General features: G+C 44.8%; 1 protein-coding gene across 1 annotated transcript in view; it reads right to left on the reverse strand.

The window, feature by feature from the left end:
* The window catches only part of Dock5 (dedicator of cytokinesis 5), a 191,216-nt gene that overhangs the window by 102,695 nt on the left and 64,854 nt on the right, over positions 1-23,667 (reverse strand). Inside the window, exons 3-5 of the mRNA XM_006992034.4 lie at positions 17,887-17,927; positions 10,916-10,971; positions 8,642-8,738 (exon numbers count right to left, since the gene is read on the reverse strand). Of these exons, the coding sequence (XP_006992096.1) occupies positions 8,642-8,738; positions 10,916-10,971; positions 17,887-17,927 (194 nt within the window). The remainder of the gene's footprint in view (positions 1-8,641; positions 8,739-10,915; positions 10,972-17,886; positions 17,928-23,667) is intronic.

The raw sequence follows: 23,667 nt of genomic DNA on the forward strand, positions 1-23,667 counted from the left end.
GTCCCTTGGCTCTGGTGTTCTGTGCTGGGAGCAGAAAATGGACTAAAGGCTCTCCATGCTGGCCTCTGCTTCCTACATCCTACACAACCCAAGTCAGCCCTCTACAGAGCCTCTCCTCCACCATCTTTGGTCTTCTCCAAAGTTAGCCATTGCCACATCATCTCTGCAAAGGTCAGCACGATCCTGGGATCTAGTAGGAACCTGGGAACAAATCTGAGGGCTTAAATTTTTAAAAGAACAGTCTGGTTTCAATTTGAGTGAGGAACCGATACCGTACGGAACACACCCCAGATACCGTTTTCTACCAGACAATACAGCCATCCCTCTATCTCACTTGGTGTATTTTTCTAATCCAGATGTTTATCCTTTTCCCTTCTTTGTTAGAATTTCTGGAGAGAAAGACCAAGGCACAAGAACAGATAGCTTCCCCCGCCCCCCCATGGTGACAGAAATGCAGCAGTCACCCGGGGAGTATCACGGAAATCTGGAGGCTGTTCCAGCCACGATATTGACTGATTAGGTGTCAGGACACAGGTTCTGCTCACCTCCTCTCCTTCTTCTTCCATGGGGTTTTATGATTTAGAAGGAACAGTGCCCGAGGGAACATATGGGGGCTTGGCTTCTATTTCTAATTCTATCATGCACTTGCTATGTGACTTCGGGCAAAGATCCCTGCCCAAAGACATCTTCCAGGCTATGACCGAGCTGTTCAACTCCATCAATCCTACCACGCAACTTCCTGATTGGCTGCTTCCGACTGCCTCACTTCTTTGCCTTGCTCTGCACACACTCGGTGGGAATTATACAAATGCTCCCCAAGGATGGAGCTTTGCAATAATCTCAAGAAGTCTTTTCCATGTAGCTGTTAACTTCTGGGTCCAGACTGAGTGAACTATCCAGCCATGCATCCTACCCATCCTTACTTCCGCTTCCCACTCCAGAAAAGCTTGGCCTGCCTGGCAAAGGTTTGATTTTTTGTTTTTTTAAAGAAAACACTCCAGCATTTCCATGCCACATTTTGTTTCTTGTCAAAGCCACATGGAAGCAGAGCTTGTAATTCACAGATCACACGTCCTGCCTGAGGACGAAACCAGTTTCAACAGGAGACCAAAGGGAGACCAGTTAAACTGTACTTCAGTGCGTGCTACTGCAGTCCTCAATGACGGACAGCTCAGAGGCGAGCCTTCATTAGCCTGGAAATAAAACCACGGGTGTGACAAGAAAGGGTGACTCAGCATGCCCTGCATGTTCCCTGCCCCCACCTCTCTATTCCACAGTCCTCCAGAACTAGAGCGGGCACAAGGTTTTATTTTGGAAGCAACTTTTTTTTTTTTTTAAGATTTATTTATTTATTATGTATACAGAAGAGGGCACCAGATCTCATTACAGATGGTTGTGAGCCACCATGTGGTTGCTGGGAATTGAACTCAGGACCTCTGGAAGAACAGTCAGTGCTCTTAACCTCTGAGCCATCTCTCCAGCCCTGGAAGCAACTTTTAAGTGAAGGGAGATCAGTCCTTCCTAGGAATACATGTTAACAATTAAACTCCCTGATTCCACGGTGTGTGTTAACTACTATCACCAGGCTCTTTCCCTTCAGGAAGAAGGAATAGACTCCAGCTCTAAAACGTACAGAAAGAGCAGACTGCCTCAAAAAAAACTCACTGGGCTCCTTCTCCACTGGGAAGAGCCCCTGGGCTGCACCCCAGTGAGGAAGGTGGTGAATGGTTTGCTTATGTCTCAGGCTTCCCAAACAGTCCTGTATTGGAAAACACTCGCTCCACTGTTACCACCATCTTCTCAATTGAGAAAATACCATCACCGTGACTTGGGATACATGGCTGTTTATATTCGAAAAGCAGGGGTGGGCAGATGGCTCAGCATACCTAGTTCTTGCAGAAGATCCTAATTTGGTTTCCGGCACCCACATCAAGAGTTCAACAACCATCTGTGACTCCAGCTTTGGGTGGCTGCAAAGCCTCTGACCGCTGAAGGCACCCACATTTACATCCACATACATACACATGAGCACACATTAAAAAAAAAAAAAGTAACAACAAATAATCCTTTAAAAGAAAAGGTATATCTAGTCCGGTATGGTGGTACATACCTATAATCCCAGCACTCATGAGGCTGAGGCAGGAGGATCAGGAGTTTGAGACTTGGATACAAAACTAACTGGGTATAGCTAACTGGTAAGTTGTCTCATACAGCTACAGCCATGTCTAAGTCCTTGCGGCATGTCTAACCACATGGCAGGGGGACTTGTATGGATGTGCAAAGAGGTGCCCCTGGAAAGCAAAGGCCAGAGGTCCCCGGCTGTATGTCACAGCTGGGGAACACAAATCTCCTGGGGCAGCAGAGGAGAATAGATGGGAAGTGTCAATTCACCTGCCTGGAGGAATGAAATAATGCCACAGTGGAAAGGGAGCCAGCCATGGTTCACCTCTGCCCCTTCAGCCCCAAGCTGGAAGATGAAGCAACGGCCACAGCTGGGTGGACAGACAAATGCTAGTGTTCTCTGGTGTGATGGAGCTGTCCTTCTAAAGTCAATGGCACTTTGGAGATGCAGCGTGCCCAGTGCTGCCATGGACATCCCATGGACCAACTCCCTGAACTCTCACAGTGAATGTTCAAGGCATACAAAATATCTAATTTCAATTATAGGAGAGGAGATGAGAACCCAGAAAGTCAAGGACTTTGCTTAGGCTGCCAGATCTATGTTCTTTCTGCTAAAAGGCTGTTTGTTTTCTGTGACTCTTATTAGCTTTGTAGATTTTTCTGAATATAAAAATGCATACCCTAGCCGGGCAATTGGTGGCCATGTCTTTAATCCCAGTACTTGGGAAGCAGAGGCAGGCAGATCTCCGTGAGTTTGAGACCAGCCTGTTCTACAAAGTGAGTTCTAGGACAGCCAGGACTGTTACAGCGAGAAACCCTGTCTCAAAAAAACCAAAACCAAACCAAAACAACCCATACACAGATAGGGAGGTAGCCCTCTAAGAACTGCTTGATCTGTCCAGCCCCAGTGTCCACCACCTTGGCCCATCACCAGGTGACCTCACTGATCAAGATGTTTCCTCCTTTCCTGATAAAGCCCTGGAAACGCCCAGTGCCTGAGCCAACCAAGAGGCAGTTCTGCGGGCAATGCTTACCAAGAACTGTTGTGAACATACACTCCGCATTCTGGAAGTATCTGTGCCTCCTAGACCTGAACCTTGATCAAGAAAACTTGCTATCTACAGCAGACGAAATCTAGCCTGCTCCCAACTGCTCAAGGCCACGCTGCCCAAGATGATTACAGGAGAGAAAGGCAGTGGCCTTGGATAAGTGTGGCACACAGAAGCAGTTCCCGTGTTCCTGACAGCCACAGCTGGGGAGAGGGAAGCTCTGAGTCAAGGCTGTCCAGTGGGAGGGCCATCGGCTGTGGTTACTACTTCCAACTGGGACAGTATTAACCATCACAGGTTTGCACTGGTGGGGTCCTTGACCTACTAGCTGCATGCACAATGATATTGCCACAGTCCTTTTTCATGCTTCCACAGCTTCATGAAGCTAGGATATAAAAATACGTACTCAGAAAGGGAACGAAATTCTCTATCACTTTTACAAGGTGTCAAAATCCTGCAGAAGTTTGGGGATTCTGAATGATTTGCTTAAGATCACAGACCTAGTTTGAACAAGGCATGCAGGGGGAAACCTGTTTCTCAGTTAACATGGGCGTTGGGCTCCTACAGCTTGTTTTCCCCCCATAGCATAAGGTCAACACCCACCAGGAAAAACAGTTGAAATAAGATCAGTAACATACTCTCAGGAGGAAAGAGGGACCATGGGGAGGCTCTTGTGGACAAACAGCCTCTACCTTTTCTCCACTCTGGATGAGGGGTCCCGTCTCCTCAATATGGATGTCTCCCTCCCCATTGTGAGGTATTTCTGATGGTTTCACACTTTATAATTTCTAGAACCAAGAGACAAACATTTCTGGAATAATCCAGTGACCTCATGGCTGGGCTTACGGTTAGTGGGCTGCATTTCTCCCTCCTAGAAAACACTGGAACAACAACGTAAATGTGCAAAGACACCAGACAGAAATGAGCAGAACCGGGAAGCATAGAGAGACACAGAGTTCCTGGGCATGCTAGAAGTGGTTAAAAACATCACTCAGAATACCCAGGAAGCACAGAGAGACACAGAGTTTCTGGGCATCCTAGAGGTGGTTAACAACATCATCAGAATGCCTGATTCAAAGTTGAAAGAAGGAATTCCTGCAGATGTAGCTTCATGGTAGCGTCCTTGCCTAACATGTACAGAGCCCTGGGTTCAGTCCCCAGAACTACAAACTAAAAAACTAATCTATGGGAGGAAATAGATGGGAGTGTGAACATAGTAATGTATTAATGTATGCTGGCAGAGCCCACATTTATGTTTACGTAGAATAAAGGAACACATGTGCAGAATCCCAGAACAAAATGCTAAAACACACCGGGGAGGAGAGACTTGGAAACTAGAGATGAGAGGGTGTTCCCCTTTTAATACTTCCCAGTGAAACAGGAGATCTGAGGTTTGCTTCTTTAACATGAGAAAGAAATTCTGCCTGAGATGAACTGTCAACGCCTTGGGAAAGGGGCTTGGGGAGCGGAGGGTAACTAACAACAAACTCATTGCTGTGGACCGCTCCTCAGTGGATAAGCAGGTATCCCAAACACAATCAGACCCTGGACCAGACAATGACTAAGCACCGCCCACCATCAATGCCTTTCACAGCCCATCAGTAGCAGCTGTAAGGCGTTTACAAGTTATCTGGTCAGATTTCTAAGATGGAAAAAAAATGTGCTGTCCTCTGAGAGAGAATTGAAAAAAAAAATCAATTAATTCACTTGGCTTTGTACTTAAAACTCAATTCTGCTACTAAATGGGTGGGTGGGGGGCTCACAAAGGAAATGTTCAAAAGTGCTTATCAGCTCATCACTCTGGAACTGCTGGGGTGGGGGTGGGGCATTATTGACAGGACAGGTACATGGTCCTATTTCCTCATTCTTGTTTCTCTCCCTCTCTCCCTCCCTCTCCCTGCTCCTCTCCCCCGACACCTCTCTCTCTCTGCTTGTATCTGTCTGTCTGTCTGGTTATGGAACCCAGGGCCTCATGCACACCAGGCAAGCACTCCACCACTGAGCTACACTTCCCACCCTATTTTTTCCCCCGGGAAACATGTCTTGATCATGTGTGGTTACAAGAGGACACAGTGAAGAAAACGAGCCATAAAGTCATCTCTTAGAGAGACAGAAAAGGTCTTTTTAGTCAGCCTCTCTGTACTTACACAGGACAGAAACAACAGGAACAAAAACTCCTTGACCCCGGATTTGAAATGATTTGAAATGCCTGGGATGTGAGAAGGTTTTTGCTTTTTGTTTTTTGTTTTTTTTTTCAATTTTTCAAGAAATATTTACATAGACCTAATGAGCTCTCCTAGGGGTGGCACTTACATCTAAATATTAAATTTGTCTATGATTCATCTCTGCCTTCAGCGACAATGGCCTCAACAGAATTCAACATAGTCTCAAGATAATTTTTGTACAGACAGGAAGCTTCACTCAAGAGGCCAGGGGTAGGACAGACTTTTCCACATGTGTTATCACGCATGTGCTCAAAATGCTTTGAGTTTTTGAGCATTTTGAGTTTTTGATGCTTGAATTTTAGATTAGGACTGGCCATGGTTTGCCTATGATGCAGTTTGAATCATGCGCTGGATGGTTGGCATGGCAATGTTAAGAGGTAGTAGGATCCTGAGGAGTGGAGATTAGCGAGAGGGTACTGGAAGTACCAACCTCATTAGGTATCTGGAGAGGGTTCTCATACATGAGGTACCTCTCCATGCTCTGCTTTCCTGTCATGCCATCTGAGTGTTCCTTCACATACGTACTGCTACTGTGACACCATCCACCACAAGGTACCTGCCAGAGTTGAACCAACTCCTATCATCAGGTCCTTGAGCCTCAAGGACTATGGTATAAAGCTGTCTCCTTTCTTTGTAAGCTGCTCTCCCTCAGGTATTTCATTACAACATCAGAACGTAGCCAATGCAGGATACTCAGCCTGTACTTACCTCATACATTTCTCCACTCAACCATTTCCACAAAGAACATTAAGGAATAAACCCATGTCCATGCAATTTCTCACCCATCAACCCTCTATATCCACCACGAAGCAATCAATTAACCAGAACGGGAGTGCTTTCAATGTAAGTACAAGTTGATCAATGGAGGCCACAGGAATGACAGCCGTATCCTTCCCTTCCCAGAGTGTGTGATTTAGAGGCTCAGAGTTAGTGCTCTCATCAACTAAGTCTGAAGAAATCAAAAGACCACCTTCAATATGAGCATAACGTCCCAAGGGCCAGACCATGCATTCAGCAGTAAGTGTTCGATGGTCCAGAAGGGAACATTAAGGATCAGTTTGTTTAGAAGACACATTATGAAAAAGAAAGAACACAAATGAGGCTTTGAAGGTTGGGTAGGCAGAGAAGTGCCACGTGCTTTCCCCACAAAGGGTTGGTGATTTCTAAGGTTATGATTTATCCTGGAATACACAGCCCTGAATGGAATGAAATTCTGTGTGAACGCTTAGGACTGGCCCTGGAATGAGGTCTGGTTACTGCTTTAGTGCAAGGACAAGAATGGGGGTATCCCTGTAACTTAATCAGACTGGCCACATAAAGAAAAGAGAATGACTCCCGGGTCCAGCTATCTAGCCTAAAGACTCATGAACTTCTTCCCATGTCTAGTCAGAGAATGCATTACTCACCATATGACTTCCTTGTTACCCACAGAAGCCTGGAAGTCCCCTAAATAGACGAGACCCACTGGTGCTCACCAGTAAAGGCCTCCTGTAGCTTGAGTTTTCCTACTTTGCCCACAGTCAGGACAAATCTTTGTCACCCGCCAGTCCCACAGCCGCTCAGACCCAACCAAGTAAACACAGAGACTTATATTGCTTACAAACTGTATGGCCGTGGCAGGCTTCTTGCTAACTGTTCTTTTATCTTAAATTAACCATTCCCATAAATCTATACCTTGCCACGTGGCTGGTGGCTTACCGGCGTCTTCACATGCTGCTGGTCATGGCGGCGGCTGTAGTGACTCTCCGCCTCAGCCTTCTGCTTCCCACAATTCTCCTCTCTCCTTGTCCCACCTACTTCCTGCCTGGCCACTGGCCAATCAGTGTTTTATTTATTGACCAATCAGAGCAATTTGACATACAGACCGTCCCACAGCAGCCTCCTGAGAAGCAACATTAGTCGTGGGTTCCAGGGTTAAGGGAAGCTTTTTTTTAAGACTGGAGAAGAGTCTGCCATGCTGGTAATGGACTTTGAGTGTCTTGTGCACTTGCAAAATGGCCGTTTCTATTCTGATGATGTTGAATGCTGTGAGTCCCAGGTCCTAGTCCCATTGCAGGGCAGCTGTGTTTAAAGAGAAGATGCCCCCTGGCTCAGTTTAGAGCAAAACTAAGGAGCTAATGTGGCAATGGCTTTCTTGGTAGAGAACAGCACATGGTGAGACACACAGTTTGTACATGTCTTGTCTTCTGGGCTCTCTCCCTCTTCATATGAAGCCACAGGAGTTCCATCATGAGCCTCCATGTTAATGTTCTTACACCCACCTCCCAAGTCTTCTCCTCTAAGCACTACAACTGGATTAAATTTCCACCCATGTAAGATTTTCTTCCCTAATTCTGTTTATTTATTTCCTTGGGGCAGGGCATGCACACCACAATATGCGTAAGGAGGTCAGAGGACAACGTACAGAAGTTGGCTCTTTCCTTCCGTCATGTGGATCCAGAGGACTCAACTAAGATTGTCAGGCTGGAATGCAAGTGCCTTTACTTGGTGAGCCATTTCTGGGTCCCAGCCTTCATCCTCTCAATGCCTCACAATGGATTCAACTCTAACATGAACTTCAGAAGGGACAGATTACATTTAAACCACAAAGTCCCAGTTGTAAACACACATACAACTCATAATAGTGGTTGTCACACAGAGAATACTCCTGTACACATAGAATCCTATGAGATTTCCCACTGAACTAGCATTTTGTATTAGCATCCAGAGATCCAAACAGTGGGGGGAGAGAATACTTAAGTGAGCCTGACCTTAGCTTATCACTATATATGGTTCAGAGTCTACAAGGTCCAGTGGACATGGTTATAAATGCCCCCTTCAGAAGGCTGAGCACTATGGTGTTTATAAATGTCTATTTGTTGGCATAGATAGAGATGCTAACAGCAAGTGCCTTGGGTTTCTGCTAGAATAGTAACAGCTGTAACTTCATCTTTTTTATAGCCATGTGGTGAGGGATCATGGTTTAAGGCACCCAAGAAGGCCTTGGTGAACATTTGCAGTTATAACTCATTATTACTTTCACAATCAGCAAGAGTGAATTATGATCACACCCACTTCCCTCTATAATCTCTTTATCAGTGGCCCAACTCTGGGGAAATGAGAATCAGCTGGCTTCCAGCATCGTGGGCTCTAGGGAAGGCTCATCTCGCTCAATGCAGAAGATGGCTCTGCAGTCTTAACAGTCAGACTGAGGGTCCAGAAATGGCACCCAAGACCACCACTAGGGGAGCCCCAGGAGAAGCTTACCACATAGAGCTTGCGCCAGATGACGGCCCATTCTCGTAGAGTATTCGTGAGTTCCTGAACCAGCGGCAACTCCCCAGGAATCACAGTTTCATGCTGCCTACAGGGAATCAAAGAGATGTACACTTTACTGCACATGATAGGAGTTGCCTCTCCCAATCAATATACTCTTGACAATCAAAGGCAGGAATGTGGCTGCTATGGTTTGAAATAAATCCATCTGCCTCTGAAGGGCTATACAGTTTGGAGAACTTGAACACAAGTAAACATGAGCCAAAACGCAAGGAACTGAGAACAGCACAATCTATAAACTAAGCTGAGTTTTTGCATGGCAAAGGCTAAGCCTAGACTCTACTTCCCCATGTTAAATCTCTCTGAAAGTGACAATGACCAAGCTGTGTAATAGCTGGTTCAATTGGGCAGCTGCTCCATTTTGTAGAGAGGTACATGGCATGTGATCTCACTCAAAGATCTGTTTGCAAGGATTGATCCATGTCCTCTTCTAGAAAGGACTGGGTCTTCTTCTCATCTATTGCTTCTCAACATGGAAAATGGAAACAAACCAACATCCTCACTCTCAGTAGGGCTTAACTGCATTTACTCACACAAATTATCCCTGGAGTTCCTACAATTATCAACAGGAGAAAGATAGCAAAGGCATGCAAACACGCAGGGAAGAGCAAGAGGACCACCGTGCGAACATGCAAGCATAGGATGGAGCAAAGTGTGAAGTTCAGGTCAAGTAACGCGATACATTAGGGCAAATGTGACTCATGAACCATCTGTGACACGCTAGCTTTGGAAAGTTGCAGGTGGTCCCCGACTTAGGAGAGTCTGATTTTGCAACTCTAAGATGTCTGGGAAGTATACACTCACAGGTGCTGTTTTTTCACTTCTGCAGTGTTGAACATATTACAGGAAGACTATGCTACCCTATCGAAAAACAGGCTTTGGGTTAGATGATTTTGCCCAACTGTCAGCTAACGTAAGTGTTCTGAGTACACTGGAGGTGGCTGGGCGAGGGTATGTTAGGTGAAATAAATGCATTTCTTGTTATTCTTTTTTATTAGCATACATTAATTGTATAAAATGATGGACTTTCCTGTGATGCCTGACTACTTGTGACATTTTTAACTCTGGTGGGTTCATAAGGAGGTAACCACAAGTCCAGGAGCATCTGTATCTATCTTCTGACTGAGAAACAGTTAACTGAGCATCCCATCTTTCACCTGGCAGATCCAGTTAGAAGAGAGCTCCTACTTTGCCTTCACAAGTGACATTCGGAGGCTGCCCAGGAACGGCCCCCTGGGAAGAGGATTCCTGGAGGAGGTGGTCGAGAATAGTTACTAGTGCTGGTTCTGCTGTGGACGACCCGCGAGAACTCGAGCATGCCTCTACCTCTTGTCTTAAAATGGGGGTGCTGAGCTTAGGACTTCTCAAAGATGTTCATCTAGTTTAGAGGTTCCAGGATTCTGTGAGAGCCTCCCTGGCACCAGCCATGGAGGCAAGTTTTTACTTTCTTTTTTTTTTATTATTATTATTTTTATTTATTTATTTATTTTTAAGATTTATTTATTATGTATACAGCATATATGACTGCAAGCCAGAAGAGGGCACCAGATCTCATTACAGATGGTTGTGAGCCACCATGTGGTTGCTGGGAATTGAACTCAGGACCTCTGGAAGAGCAGTCAGTGCTCTTAACCTCTGAGCCATCTCTCCAGCCCAAGTTTTTACTTTCTTAATTCTCTCTTCCTACTTCGAGTGTCCTGTTTTCCTTAGCGGCCACAGAGTCAGGACTCTGCAGGACAAATGCCATGGTCAAGAAATGAGTGCTCAAAACGACACAGCACAGCCCCATACACGGCTTCCCTGGTATCTCACCCAAGCCCACCACCAGCGCTTTCCTCCAGGAAGCTGTGAAAACTCTGAGGGGTACTTGCAACTAAGTGATGCGTTCTAGGTTGAGAGTTGAGGAGGGCAGACTGATGTCCCCCTTCCCCGGAGGTTCACATGGACTCACATTCACATACACAGTGAGCAGTCAGGAACTCCGAGAGGAAGTGGAAGGCCCTCAGAGTTCACCACTGCTGTCTTTACTATTCTGGGGAAGGGTGTCCAGGAGGAACAAGTACAGAAAGAGAAGACAGAAAGAGGAACTATATGAGGCAAGGGAAACCAATGACAGGAGAAGGACATCAATGGGTGTAGGGCATTCTTTCACGGTCATCTCACATCTTCATCACTTTATAGTGGTCTTCCTGGATTGGCACTTACCCTCCATCTTCTACAGTTGCCTCTTTCAAGTGGATGTATGTTTCAGGGAAAATACCCTATAGAAAGAAAACTCTTGTTATACAGCCATTAAAAACAATCTCAAAGTCAAGAGCATAAATATTTCAAGGAGGGTTATGCCCACCTCGACAAAAGGAAATTCCCAACTGGGTTTCAGGGCATCACTTATCATGACCAACTATATTTCAACGAAGGAAGGATGGAAATACTGAAATAGTAGAAATTAAGATTTGGGCTCACGATGCATAAGATGTTTTGAAAATAAAAAGGCAAAGTGCCCCATCAGCTCAGAAATCCAACAATGGCAAGCAATGTAATACTGAGAACCTAGAATCTTTACAGAGCCAGCATGCCATGATGTATCCATTAAAGGGCCGGCCCCTCATGAGTGAGATGGAATCACTAACATTTAAGTAGCTTCCTACAAGAATTCCTGTCAGCACTTTTATTGAAGACTAACTGCAAATCATTAGTTACCTAATCATTTTTCACCCTTCATAGTCTCCAGTTGTTCTCCATTTTGTAACCCCAAGAGGCATTTCTACTTTCTACATCAGTATTAGGACATTGTTCACTATCGACAATAAGAAAAAAAAAAAGTCCCAAGGGAAGGGCACAAAACCACTGGGTGGGAACTAGAGAGTTGCAGAGAAGATTTCTCAGTAGGATAGAACCGTCCACAGAGTTCTCTTGAATACTGAAGCTTGTGTCTCCTTGTGCAACACCCTCAAGATGCCACACGGGGAATGAGTCATCGGGCCTTGCTTTCGAATAGTTCACATGGCACAGCAGACGAACTAGCTGGCATCTTGGGTCAATTACTCCTAGCCTTGCTCAGGGGAGGGCTGGCATGATCTCTGTGGACATTAAATGTCAGAGACTGCTGGCCACACAGGTGGTGGTGGAGATAGCCCACAGTCCACAGGACCATAGCTGAAAATGTGCATGCACTCATAATCCTTAACAGGACAAGAAACCAGGAACTTTGACAGTGGTTGCTCCTGTGGCCAATTTCATATGCTAAATTTGTCTATGCAGTGTTCTCTCTCTCTTCATCCTTCACCAATAAAACAAGAAATGGTCAGAACTTTGGGGACTAAGCTGATCTCAGCATGGGTGATGGCAGAGGGGCCCTGCAACTGCTTTAGGCAGAAGCAAAGGGCCCCATCTCTTCAACCAGACAGGGTGATGTACTAGTGAAAACGTACAATGCCAGTCCCTCTACTGATGAGACCACACACACACACACACACACACACACACACACACACACACAGAGTGAGACAGACACACACAAACACACATACACACACACACACACACACACACACGAGAGAGGGGGGGGGAGGTGCCTTGAGTTTCTTCAAGTGTATAGGATACAGAGTGATTAGGGGAGACCGATTAAGCAGCAATAAAAACAAACACAAATTCAATGTAACACTGGAGACACCAGGTCACTGTTGATATCTAAAAGAGGAACAACTATGATGTGATATGGAGAGAGCAACAGTGACTAACAATCACTTTCACACACTATCATAAGGGATTTTCATGGATTTATCTATATTTGTTTTCATTGTTCTTTTATTTCAGTGTCAATCCATTGTAACACAAATCTTAAACAGTCTTATTAATAAAAAACAAAAACAAAAACTCAGGAGCCAGGTATTGGGGTGATTTCTGAAAGATCAGAGAAGCAGAACAAGCCACAGCTAACCTCACCTCGACAACCCCTCATCCGGTCCTGTTTCCTCAGACTGGAAGCCTCTGAGTCCTCATCCGAATGGATCTCAGCTGAACTGCTGCTAAAAGCCTAAAAACTTAAAAACCTCTAGTTCCTTGTCCTCACGCCTTATATACCTTTCTGCTTCCTGCCATCACTTCCTGGGATTAAAGGCATGTGCCTTTCCCAAGCAAGACATGAGATCTCATGTGCTGGGATTACAGGTGTGTGTCACCATGCCTGGTTGTTTCCAGTGTGGCCCTGAATTCACAGAGATCTGGAGGGATCTCTGCCTCTGGAATGTTAGAATTAAACTGCCTGACCTCTATGTTTAATATAGTGGGTATTCTGTTCTTCCAACCCCCAGATAAGTTTATTGGGGTGTACAATATATCAACTACATTTCCCCTTTTTTGTTTAAAATTTAAAAAGTTATAACTAATATAAGAAAAAATACATACAACAAGTATATACAACATATAGAGTCAAGAATTACATTAACAATGTCTAGTCCAGGCCGGGCGGTGGTGGCTCACGCCTTTAATCCCAGGACTCGGGAGGCAGGGCCAGGCGGATCTCTGTGAGTTCAAGGCCAGCCTGGGCTACGAAGTGAGATCCAGGAAAGGCGCAAAGCTACACAGAGAAACCCTGTCTCGAAAAACCAAAAGAAACCAACAAAAAACAAAAAACAAAAATCAAAAACAAAAAAAAACAATGTCTAGTCCATTAACATGTGACAGATTCAGACAAAAAAACACCATTATATACATTAACAATGTCCAGTCCATTAACATTTGACAAATCCAGACAATTTTCATTACTTATACTATTTAAAACAAGTAATTCCTTTTTAAAAATAGATTCAAAAATCTACCTTTTTATCTTATCATATCCATATTCTCTCTTTTTTCTTTTCTGAGTAGATTTAAAAATCTACATTTTATCTTATCATTTCTGTATCTTCCCTTTTTTTCTTTTCAGAGTAGATTCAATAATCTACCCTTTTCTATATCCTCCTTTTTCTTTTTTTAAACAAGTACTCTGTATCTATCCATGATCGAACACTCACCCATTACAGAACCTGCCCAATTAGAGAACTCTGATGTATAATACTTCTCAGTTTTTATTCTCAGCTTTAATATATTTAATTGACCGTATCTGAATGTCTTCTTCCTATTGAAATTATTTGGAAGCAGTCATATTTTTAATCTAAGGGAAAAAAAACTTCATTGACACATAATGCTTGCCTCTCTATTCATGAGGTAGAGTGGTCTCAATGCATATACAATGTATAATAACTGGAGAAGGTATAAGCACTGCCTTAAAACGAAACTGGGTTTGGAGAGGTGGGTCACTTGGTAAAGTACTTGCCGTGTAGTCATGAGGAGCTGTGCTGAATCCCCAGAGCTCACGCAAAGCTGGGCTTGATGGTCAGGCCTGTCATTCAGAGCTAGGGAGTCAGGGAGTGGCAGAACGCTGGGGCTGGCTGGCCAGTCCAGCTGAAGTAGTGAATTCCATGCCAGTGAGAGAACATGTCTCAAAAATGGAAAAGGGGTTGGAGAGGAGTAATCAGCTGAAAGTAGAAGTTATGGGCCAACAAGATGGCTCAGTGGGAAAAGGTGCTTGCTGCCAGCCCTGACAACCCTAGTTTGAATCCCAGGACCCGCATGGTGGAAACAGAGAATTGACTCCTGCAAATTGTTCTCTGACCTCCACATTCATGCTATGGCACATGAGCAAGCATGTGCGTGTGCACACATGCATAAACACAAAAAGAGATGAATGTACTAAAAGCTTTTAAGTATACAAAAAAGTAATAGTTACAAGTTTAAAATAAGCTGTAACATTGCTGAGGCTAGCACACAGCTCTAAATCAGGAAATGTTTAAGATGTGGAAGGTTTAATACTAGGAACCAGCCAACCACACAAACAAACAAACAAAAATCCCCAAAAACCCCAAATGTAACACTGCTAATCCCAAGAAAAATTCTGGCAAAATATTTTTCAAATCAAGAAGGTAAAAAAAAAAAAAAAAAAAAAAAAAAGCTTCTGAATTTATAGTGACTGGGCTGAGCTGGTCCCTGGGAGCCAGTCATGCTACTGGTCCTCAGAAACATAAACAGATGAGGACTTTGAGACACTGATGTTGACCAGGGCAGATAATCTACACAGGTGTGCAGGCACAAGGTGCTGCTATCCAGAGCCCATTCATTTGGTGAGCTCACTGCTCTGTCATCCACAGCATCATTGTGCCATAGTGGCACTTGGCCATTTGTAGCCATTTAGTGTCTCTGGTAAGGCCAGGGCCAACTGATGTCTCTCGATTCTGCCTTCCTCTTCTCAATGTAGCCTACTCACTTGAATAAATTCCAGCTAATGATTTTCTCTCTGTTATCCTGTCCACACACCCGCAGCCCTGCCAAGATGAATGATCAATTCCTTCAAGGCTCTAGTCTTCCTCAATTTGCAAAGCCACTCGCTCCCTTTTATCACCGAGCCAAATGGGTAAGTTGGCTTATAAACGACACCAATAATTTCCATGAAAACAATTGTCCTTTCAAATGGCTCTTTCCCCAAGACAGGAAAAGGAGGGACCAGCAGAGGAGAGGATTTCTATCAGGCTGCATCTCTTAATGAAGGGGTGTCACACTCAGCAAAAATTCAAGACTGAGGCCTTTAATTCCATCTTTGTTTCTTGGATCTCCACAAAGAAAGATAATTTAGTGTAAAAAAAAAAATCAATGCACAATAATTGTGCCAAATTCTGTTCAGGTTTTTCTTTATCAAGGGACAGAGGAGCTCTTACTGAAATAGTTTTCTCCAAAAGGTGAAGTTTTCAAGCTTACAGGGTTTTGTTTGCTTATTTGTTTGGTTTGGTTTTTTGAGACAGGGTTTCTCTGTGTAACAGTCCTGGCTGTCCTGGAACTCACTTTGTAGACCAGGCTGCCTGGCCTTGAACTCACTGAGATCCACCTGCCTCTGCATCCCATGTGCTGCAACTAAAGGCGTGCACCACCACCACCCAGCCTATGCTTAAAGGTTTTAAAGAACATTTTAATTAAGAACAAGAACAACAAAAACCCAGCCATATTACAAACACACACATATCCCTCAGATGTTAACTGAGTCAGACCAGAGGGCACCACTGGCTGGATGGATGCAGACATTTCAGGAAAGTAGAGAATGCCTTAGAAAGGAAGGACTTCTATGCTGGAACAAATCCTTGTGTAGGGTAAAGGTCTGGGACCATGTTTTAACAGTACCTACTGGTTTTGGCTGTTATTTTTGTTGTTGTTGTTGTTGTTGTTATTGCAGTGGTGGTGGTGAGATCAAACCCAGGGCCTCTTGTGTGCTAGGTAAGTGCCTGCCATTCAAATAATTTGGAAAGAGGACACCAGTAAGGCTTGTCTTAGTCTCCTAAGTACCCCCAGGCCCAGCCATCCTTGGTATTCCATATGATTTGTTGGAGAAGTTTTCTGTTCACTTTTTTACATACTAAATTTAAAAAGGAAGGGACTGAGAATTAAGTGACCCAGGCATTCGTTGTCTCTCACACATTCAGAGCAAAAAGTTGTTATCTTGTGGGAGTCGGGGAGGGGGGGAGGATAGGCCACAGAACTCTGGTGGAGGTCAGAGGACAACTTTCAGGAGTTGGTTCTCTCCTCCTACAGTGAGATCCCAGGCTTGAACTCAGGTCCCTGGGTCTGTACGGCAGGTCCTCACCGGCGGAGCCACCTTGCCACCCAGAAGTGTTAACTCTTACTGTCTTCTGAAAACTCAACCTCCACAACTGTGAGTAAAAATAACTACTAACAGGGCTCACCCCACCCACAGCAGGAGGGAGTGTGCCAGGCAGCGGCTTCCCCGAGGCCTTCAATCTAGTCCTCTCATCACGCCAGCTCATCGGACTGCTACCCGGGTCTCCACTGGACACTGGGGATGCTGACGTCAGCAAGAGAAGTGGAACAACTCGGCTGGAAATGGCATGTGGCGCAGGACTCGACTGTGGGCAGAGACGCTGCGCTGCGCCGCCAGGGCAGGGCAGGGCAGGGACAAGGGGGCTCACACCAGGGGGACATGGCACCTGCAGGGACAGCCAACGTTCCTTTGTTTTGTTAGACTATGAAAAAGTGACTCAAGTGTGTGTGTGTGTGTGTACAAGTGTGCAGACACCAAGACTGAAGAGTCACCAACTGCAGCCACACTCGCCTTTGGGTTTCCGTAACCTCTACCCGGCAAGCAGGCGCGCGAAGGCTCTGTGTTCTCCTGAGATTTGGCAGTTTCACGGGCCAATCTGCGTGGGGACTACGTCTGGCCCGTGACGTGGTCCAAGAGTGAAAACTGTGGATTTTTCTACCCTTTCTGCCCTGACAAATTCAAGGGTTTTCCCTCACCCTCTGCTATTGGCACACGAGCGAACTGTGAAATAGGAAAGCCCTATCAACTCCGTTCTTACAAAAGAGAGTGCTGGCGCATCACACTGCCCCAGCGAGCGCCATCAAAGGAAAAAGCGCTGATGGGCTCCAAAGCAAATCCAGGAGCGGTAACGGGGCCACTGGCCTTTCTTTAGTTTGATGATGAGCTGCCCTGACAAGGGGAAAGGAAGCCATCTAGGCCAGGGTCTCACAAACTCTGCCTGAGTCAGAAGAAACACGCTTCTAGTCTAGTACGAAACAGAAAAACACAATGAAAAGCATGAACCACATAAGCATGAATGCCCGAGGTAAATGTGTCCTAAGTCTCTCCGTTGTTCAGTTTTGTTCTCTGTTACACATGTTGGTTAAACTCTACTGAAATGACTCCATGTTACTCCATGGGCCTCACAGACTGAAGTCACTACTCTGGTTCGATGGATGAATCGGGCGACGGGCAGCATCAGGTTGGGCAGTGAAGAATTGGACGTAAAGGAAGCAGGGAGACGTGGGTCCTGTCCCTTCCTGACAGAGGCCCCTAGGGCACTGTCACTCTCCTGCTGCCTTATTCAGCTTCAGGAAGGGTAGACAGCAGGAAGTCGGGGCCTTTTCTTGAATCAGCTCCCAGGAAACATAGCCGTGGAACTTATGCTATTCCTCTTGAGCACAGGGGTCAAGGTCTTTGTTTTCAGATCAAAGGAAGAGTCACAGAAAGGAAGGCAAACTAGCGCTAGAGAGAGCAGATAAAGGGATCTCACAGCACAACAGAGGACTAGCGGGCAGTCAAAGGAACGAAGAAACGGAACAGCGTGCCATACCTTTTTAGATTTGTTCTGGAGAGCATATCCTCTGTACCAGCCTGGGGAAGGGAGGGGAGAACACAAAGCATGTTATGTTTTCTGGGAGAACAAAAGGATATCAGCAACATACACTCACAAGTTCTATCAGCAATCCTGAGATGGACACCAAAAGATCAGTACCTATGAGGCTTTAGACAGGCGGTTCTCAACCTGTGGGTCGCAGCCCCTTTGGGGTCAGGTGACCCTTTCCCAGGGGTCACCAAAGACCCCTGGGACACAGATATTTTCATTATGATTCAATAATCAAAATTACAGTTATGAAGCAGCAACGGAAATAATTTTGTGGTGGTGGGGGGCCGCAACATGAGGAACGGTATTAAAGGGTCGCGGTATTAGGAAGGTTGAGAACTACTGCCTGAGATCGTCACCCATTCCACATTCTCTCACTAACCATGAGACTTAAAATGTGCACAGAGGGGGCTGAAGAGACGACTCAGCAGTCAGGAGCATTTGTTGCTCTCATGGAGGACCTGGCCTGAGCCTTCCAAGTGCCGAGATAACAAGAAGACACCATATACCATACTAGGTTTTAAATCTTTTGTAAAACTCCATGAAGGTATTTATATACAGACATTTTCCCATTTATCACAGACTCCACAACTTAAGGTGCCCATAAACAAGTATTTTATATTAAAAACAGCTGAACACTGGGTTTTTCTCATAGCCACGCCCATCGAAGGCATCGATGTACTCACTGGTCATCTTGCCTCAGGAAATCCTACTGTGAATAGTATTATGTAAGGAGACAGTAAGTAGATGCACTCTATAGTTAGAACAACAGACGTCTGCCAGTAGGCCTCTCGAGCATAAGAACCCTGGGAAAGACTGAGAAAGAAGGGGAGGAAGGACTGTGGGAGCCGGAGAGGCTGAGGACAGCAAGAGAACATGGCTCACAGAATCAACTAAGCAGGGCTCACAGGGGTCCACAGGGACTGATGTGGCCGTGATGGCGTCTGCATGGGTCTGCATTAGGTCCTCTGCATACATGCTGTGGTTGTTTAGCTTGAGGTTTTTATGGGATTCCTAACAGTGGGAGTGAGGTGTCTCTGACTCTTCTGCCTCCTCCTGGAACCTTCCTCCTCCTACTGGGTTGCCTCGCCCAGCCCCCAGCCCTGCTATGAGGGTTTGGGCCTGGTCTTACTGCATCTTGTTAGGCTGTGTTGGGTTGCTGTCCCTGGGAGGCCTGCTCTTTTCTGATGGGAAATGGAGGAGCAGTAGATCTGGGGGGTGGGGGGAAGTGAAGGGAAGGGAGGCTGTGGTCAGGATGTAATGTATCAGAGAAGAGTAAAAACAAACAAACAAAAAAGATATCAACCGGAAAATAGTTTCATAATCTCTGTTTTTGTGTGTTACAAGTAGAAAATTGAGTTTACCTCTTTGGTTACAGATTAAATAACACTTTCACAAATTTTAAATTATCAGTGAAACTAAAAAATATAAAGAATTTGCTATGTGTCACAAAGGATGTGGAAGTAGGGCTTTGGTATAGAATTACAGTCTGCATCAAGGCTACATGGTTGAGAAAAAAAAAATCTCTTTACAAAAACACCAGCCTCAACTTAGGAAGCCAATGTACAGGCAATCAGGTTAGGCTAGAACACACTGAACATTCCTCCCATGACTCAGCAGTCTATGCCCTTCCATACTCTTGGTTCTGCTAAGATATGAAAACAGTCTTGCGTGAATGGCTGTCTTTGGTTCTGCTAAGATATGAAAACAGTCTCATGTGAATGGCTGGCATTTGCATCACCCTGGATGGATAAAGGTCAGAGCTGGAGGCCATGATGAGGAAGAACAGTCGAGGCAGTTTTCACTTTTCAAGCCATATAAAACTAAGAAATCACAATAGACTTGGACCCGCTTCCCTGGAAGAATGTATCTGCATGCATAAAAATGGTGCTTTACACAGCCATTCATCACAAAAAATATGTTTCCTAAACCTGTTATCTTGAGGGGAAAAAGATTTCCATACAACCCTTCTAGCTTCTCTCTAGAATCATAGTGTATGTATAACTGCTAAAAAAAAAAAAGCACAAAATTATTATTCTGGACTTGTCAAAGTGAACACTCATTTTCCTTGGCAGCAAGTACAGTAAGCACCTAATCTACATCTGGGAGCTTGATCACATTCCTAGTGTCAAAACGCTAAGAATGCAGCTACTAATGATTGCTAATAATTCCCAAGGCTATGATCACAGGTGTTTGCTATTCCTATATCATAAACCTGGGTTGCAATACAAATAAGAGCACGGTTTTCCCATTAATCCTCAATAGTTGGTGTTAAACAGTCCTAATTAAATAGTTTGCTGTTAGGTTTCAGGAACACATCATGATGCAAAGAGGCGTGGGCGGTGTATCAGGAAGTGGTCTGTAGCCAAGCACAGACCAGGGAGTATGAAATGGAAGGTATGTTCTGAAATTATCATGTAATTACAACAGGAGGAAAGGTAGGGGACAGACAAGCCAGAGGGTGAGTCTTAGCTACATTTTAGTGAATGAATCTCTAAAAATAAGTTCCAGCCAAAAATAAGTTCCAGCCACTATGGCAAGATGGGCTGAACTTCTGGGGTAAGAAGGCATTTCAGTTTCTTAGGGACTGTCCCCAATCCATGATAAAAATATCTCCTCTCATTTGAAACTATCAAAGTTCCTAATGCCACAGGCAAATTTATTCACTTTATCTAGCTCTAAATAATTGTCACCAGTCAAGACTCTACCATCTGCCCGCTTCATTCACCTGTCCAGGGGCTGGTCCTGTGAGCTACTGCATTTTCTGGCGTCCACCTAACAGGTGTCCCTATCTGGTTCTTCTCTCTCTGCGGTAGCTCAACAAATACCAAGCTGTGGAGAGCACGTATTGATTATCACACATTTATTATATAAATGAGCCGAGAACACAGAACTGAAATGATGAGGTCAGAGAGGGTAACACGCAGTGTCCGGGGATGTAGGGAGTCTGCATCCATAAGATGATCAAAGATCATCTCAGATCAGCCTGAGAAACTAAAAGAAGCCAGGCAGGAAAATGACTCGGAAAGAAACTTCCATACAGGAGCACATCCAGTGAGAAGGCTATGAGGCAAGAATTCTGTCCAAAGACAGAAAGAGCTCAAGGCCAGAGAAGGAGACTGGGAGAGGGCACCATGAGGGTAAGAGAGGAGAGTGGGTCTCCATTCTGGACATCCATTAGACTCACCAGGGAAGTTTTAAAACATTGAAGCCTGAGCCACCTCCCCACATATTCTTATTTAATAGAGCCCAGACTTAGAGCTTCTCAAACGATCCCTGGTGACATGAATGTATAGGCAGAAGTGTCACCCAGGCCAAAGTGCCATGTACTGTGTGGACTCTTAACCTTTAGCCTAAGTAGAATGATAAGCATTGGAGGGGAAGAGCGTTTTTAAATACATCGTGTCTTGTGCTTAAAAATAAAAATGTATTCTGGCTGCTACAGAGGAATAGACATGGAAGGCAAGAAATGGTGGAAACAGGGAGGAGAATGGTGGGCGCTCTGAAAGTGGGAAGTGATGAGAATATATTTAGAAGCAGCTTGAGTTGCTTACGGCTTCACTAGCAATGGGAAAGAATGGAGGGAAAATGAGTGTTAGGCTCTTGGGCTTATGCAAATGGTACATAGTGTTACTCTATAGGACAGGAAGATTTAAAAAAGGAAAGCCTTGGAGTGTTATTATTTGTTTTTACTCTTTTGGGAGCCCACCACCCAGCTCCCAAATAAATCACACATGGAGGCTTAGTCTTACTTAAAAATGCCTGGCCTTAGCTTGGCTTGTTTCTTGCCAGCTTTCCTTACATTATCCAGTCTACCTTTTGCCTCTGGGTTTTTCCCATTCTCTTACTTCTGTAAATCTTACTCTTACTCTGTGGCTTGCTGTGGAGCTGGGTGGCAGGCCTCTGGAGTCCTCCTCCTTCTCTGGCTCCTTTTCTTTCCTCCCAGATTTCTCCTTCTATATATTCTCTCTGCCTAGCAGCCCTGCCTATCCTTTTTCCTGCCTTGCTATTGGCCAGTCAGTTCTCTATTAGACCATCCAGTGATTTAGACAGGCACAGTAACACAGCTTCGCAAAGCTAAACAAATGCGACAGAAACAAAAGTAACACAGCTGAAAATAATATTCTACAACATCGGAGAATGGTAGAAGGAATGGGCAGCGTGCCCTGACCCTTGGCCCCCCTCCCTGAACGACTGAGTCTTACAGGAATGACATGGAACATGGGACATGTGCACCGGGGAAACAGGGATCAGAGGGGTCAGGCTGGCATGGCAGCTCAGGGCCCAAGAAGAATCACAATGATCATTACCATTTAATAGCTGACCATGTTAATGGGAGGGAAACGCTCTGTCAAACCAGGACTATCAAACAAAGGTCAGCCCAGAGACAGTCAAGATAAAAGGGATTAACTCCAGAAAGGAAATGTGACCAGGATACAACCTCTTCCCACTGGAACCACACAGGCTTAAGAATCCAAAGAACGTGTTAGAAATGAACAGACAGTGAAAGTCGGGTATACATTGAGTGGGTGAGGCATATAGGAGGGCTAATGTATTCTTCCATAGTAAGTAAAATGGAAAAGCCAATTCCTCATTGGATAAAAGACTAGAAAGAGTTCAGGAGGAACTGAAACTCCTCAGAAATGAGGAGGCGTTACAAGGAACTGCTGTTTTGCATTATGGACTAGTAAAAATAACCAGGGATAGTGAGATGGCTCCGTGTTTAGGTAAAGGCATCCGATGACCTCAGTTCAATCTCTAGAACCTACATGATGGAGAGGACAGACTCCTGCCTCGTGGCCTCTTACCTCCACACTCATGAGGGGCACATGCATGTCCACACTCATATGCAGGCAGGCAGATAGACAGACGGGCGGGCGCGCACGCACGCACGCACGCACGCACGCACGCACGCACGCACACTAAATAAATAAATAAATAAATAAATAAAGTAATTTGAAATATTTTAGACTTTTACAGTTAATGTATCTTTATGACTGGTACAATTTACAATTGAGAAAAATACTGATGAATCCTGGCAAGCTAGGCAAAAGCAAAATTAAAACAATAGATAACAAGTTTATTGGTATAATGTGAAGCTGACTAAAAAGGGAAATAAGAGAATTTGGTGGTGGTGGGGTTGCTGTATAATAATCCTTCTGTATTGTGCAAATATATGTTGCTATGATTGGTTTAATAAATAAGCTGACTGGTCAATAGCTGAACCAGATAAAGTTAGGCGGGAAAGCCAAACTAAGAATGATAGGATGAGAAAGGGTGGAATCAGAGGGTCGCCAGCCAGATGGAGAACAAGTCGGACACAAAAAATGGGATAGAGGTAAAAGCCATGAGCCTCAAGGCAGCACAAAGATTAACAGAAATGGGTTAAGTTGTAAGAGCTAGTTAGTAACAAGCCCGAGCTATCGGCTGATCATTTATAATTAATATTAAGCCTCTGAGTGATTACTTGGGAACAGCTTGTAGGATAGAAAAATTCAAACTACAGGGGGGTCAAAAATGGTATGGTAGTGTGAATAAGAATGGACCCCATAGCTCATGTGTTTGAATGTTTGGTTCCCTGTTTGGGGAGGGTTATTAATCCTTCTAATTACTAATCCTAATCCGGCAGGTCTCAACCTATACATTAAAACCCTTTGGCAAACCTGTCTCTAAAAATACTTATGATTCACAATCGTAGCAGAATTACAATTATGAAATAGTTACAAAAAT

The sequence above is a fragment of the Peromyscus maniculatus genome, chromosome 9 (genome assembly GCF_049852395.1).
Source record: "Peromyscus maniculatus bairdii isolate BWxNUB_F1_BW_parent chromosome 9, HU_Pman_BW_mat_3.1, whole genome shotgun sequence".
In the NCBI taxonomy this organism is placed as follows: domain Eukaryota; kingdom Metazoa; phylum Chordata; class Mammalia; order Rodentia; family Cricetidae; genus Peromyscus; species Peromyscus maniculatus.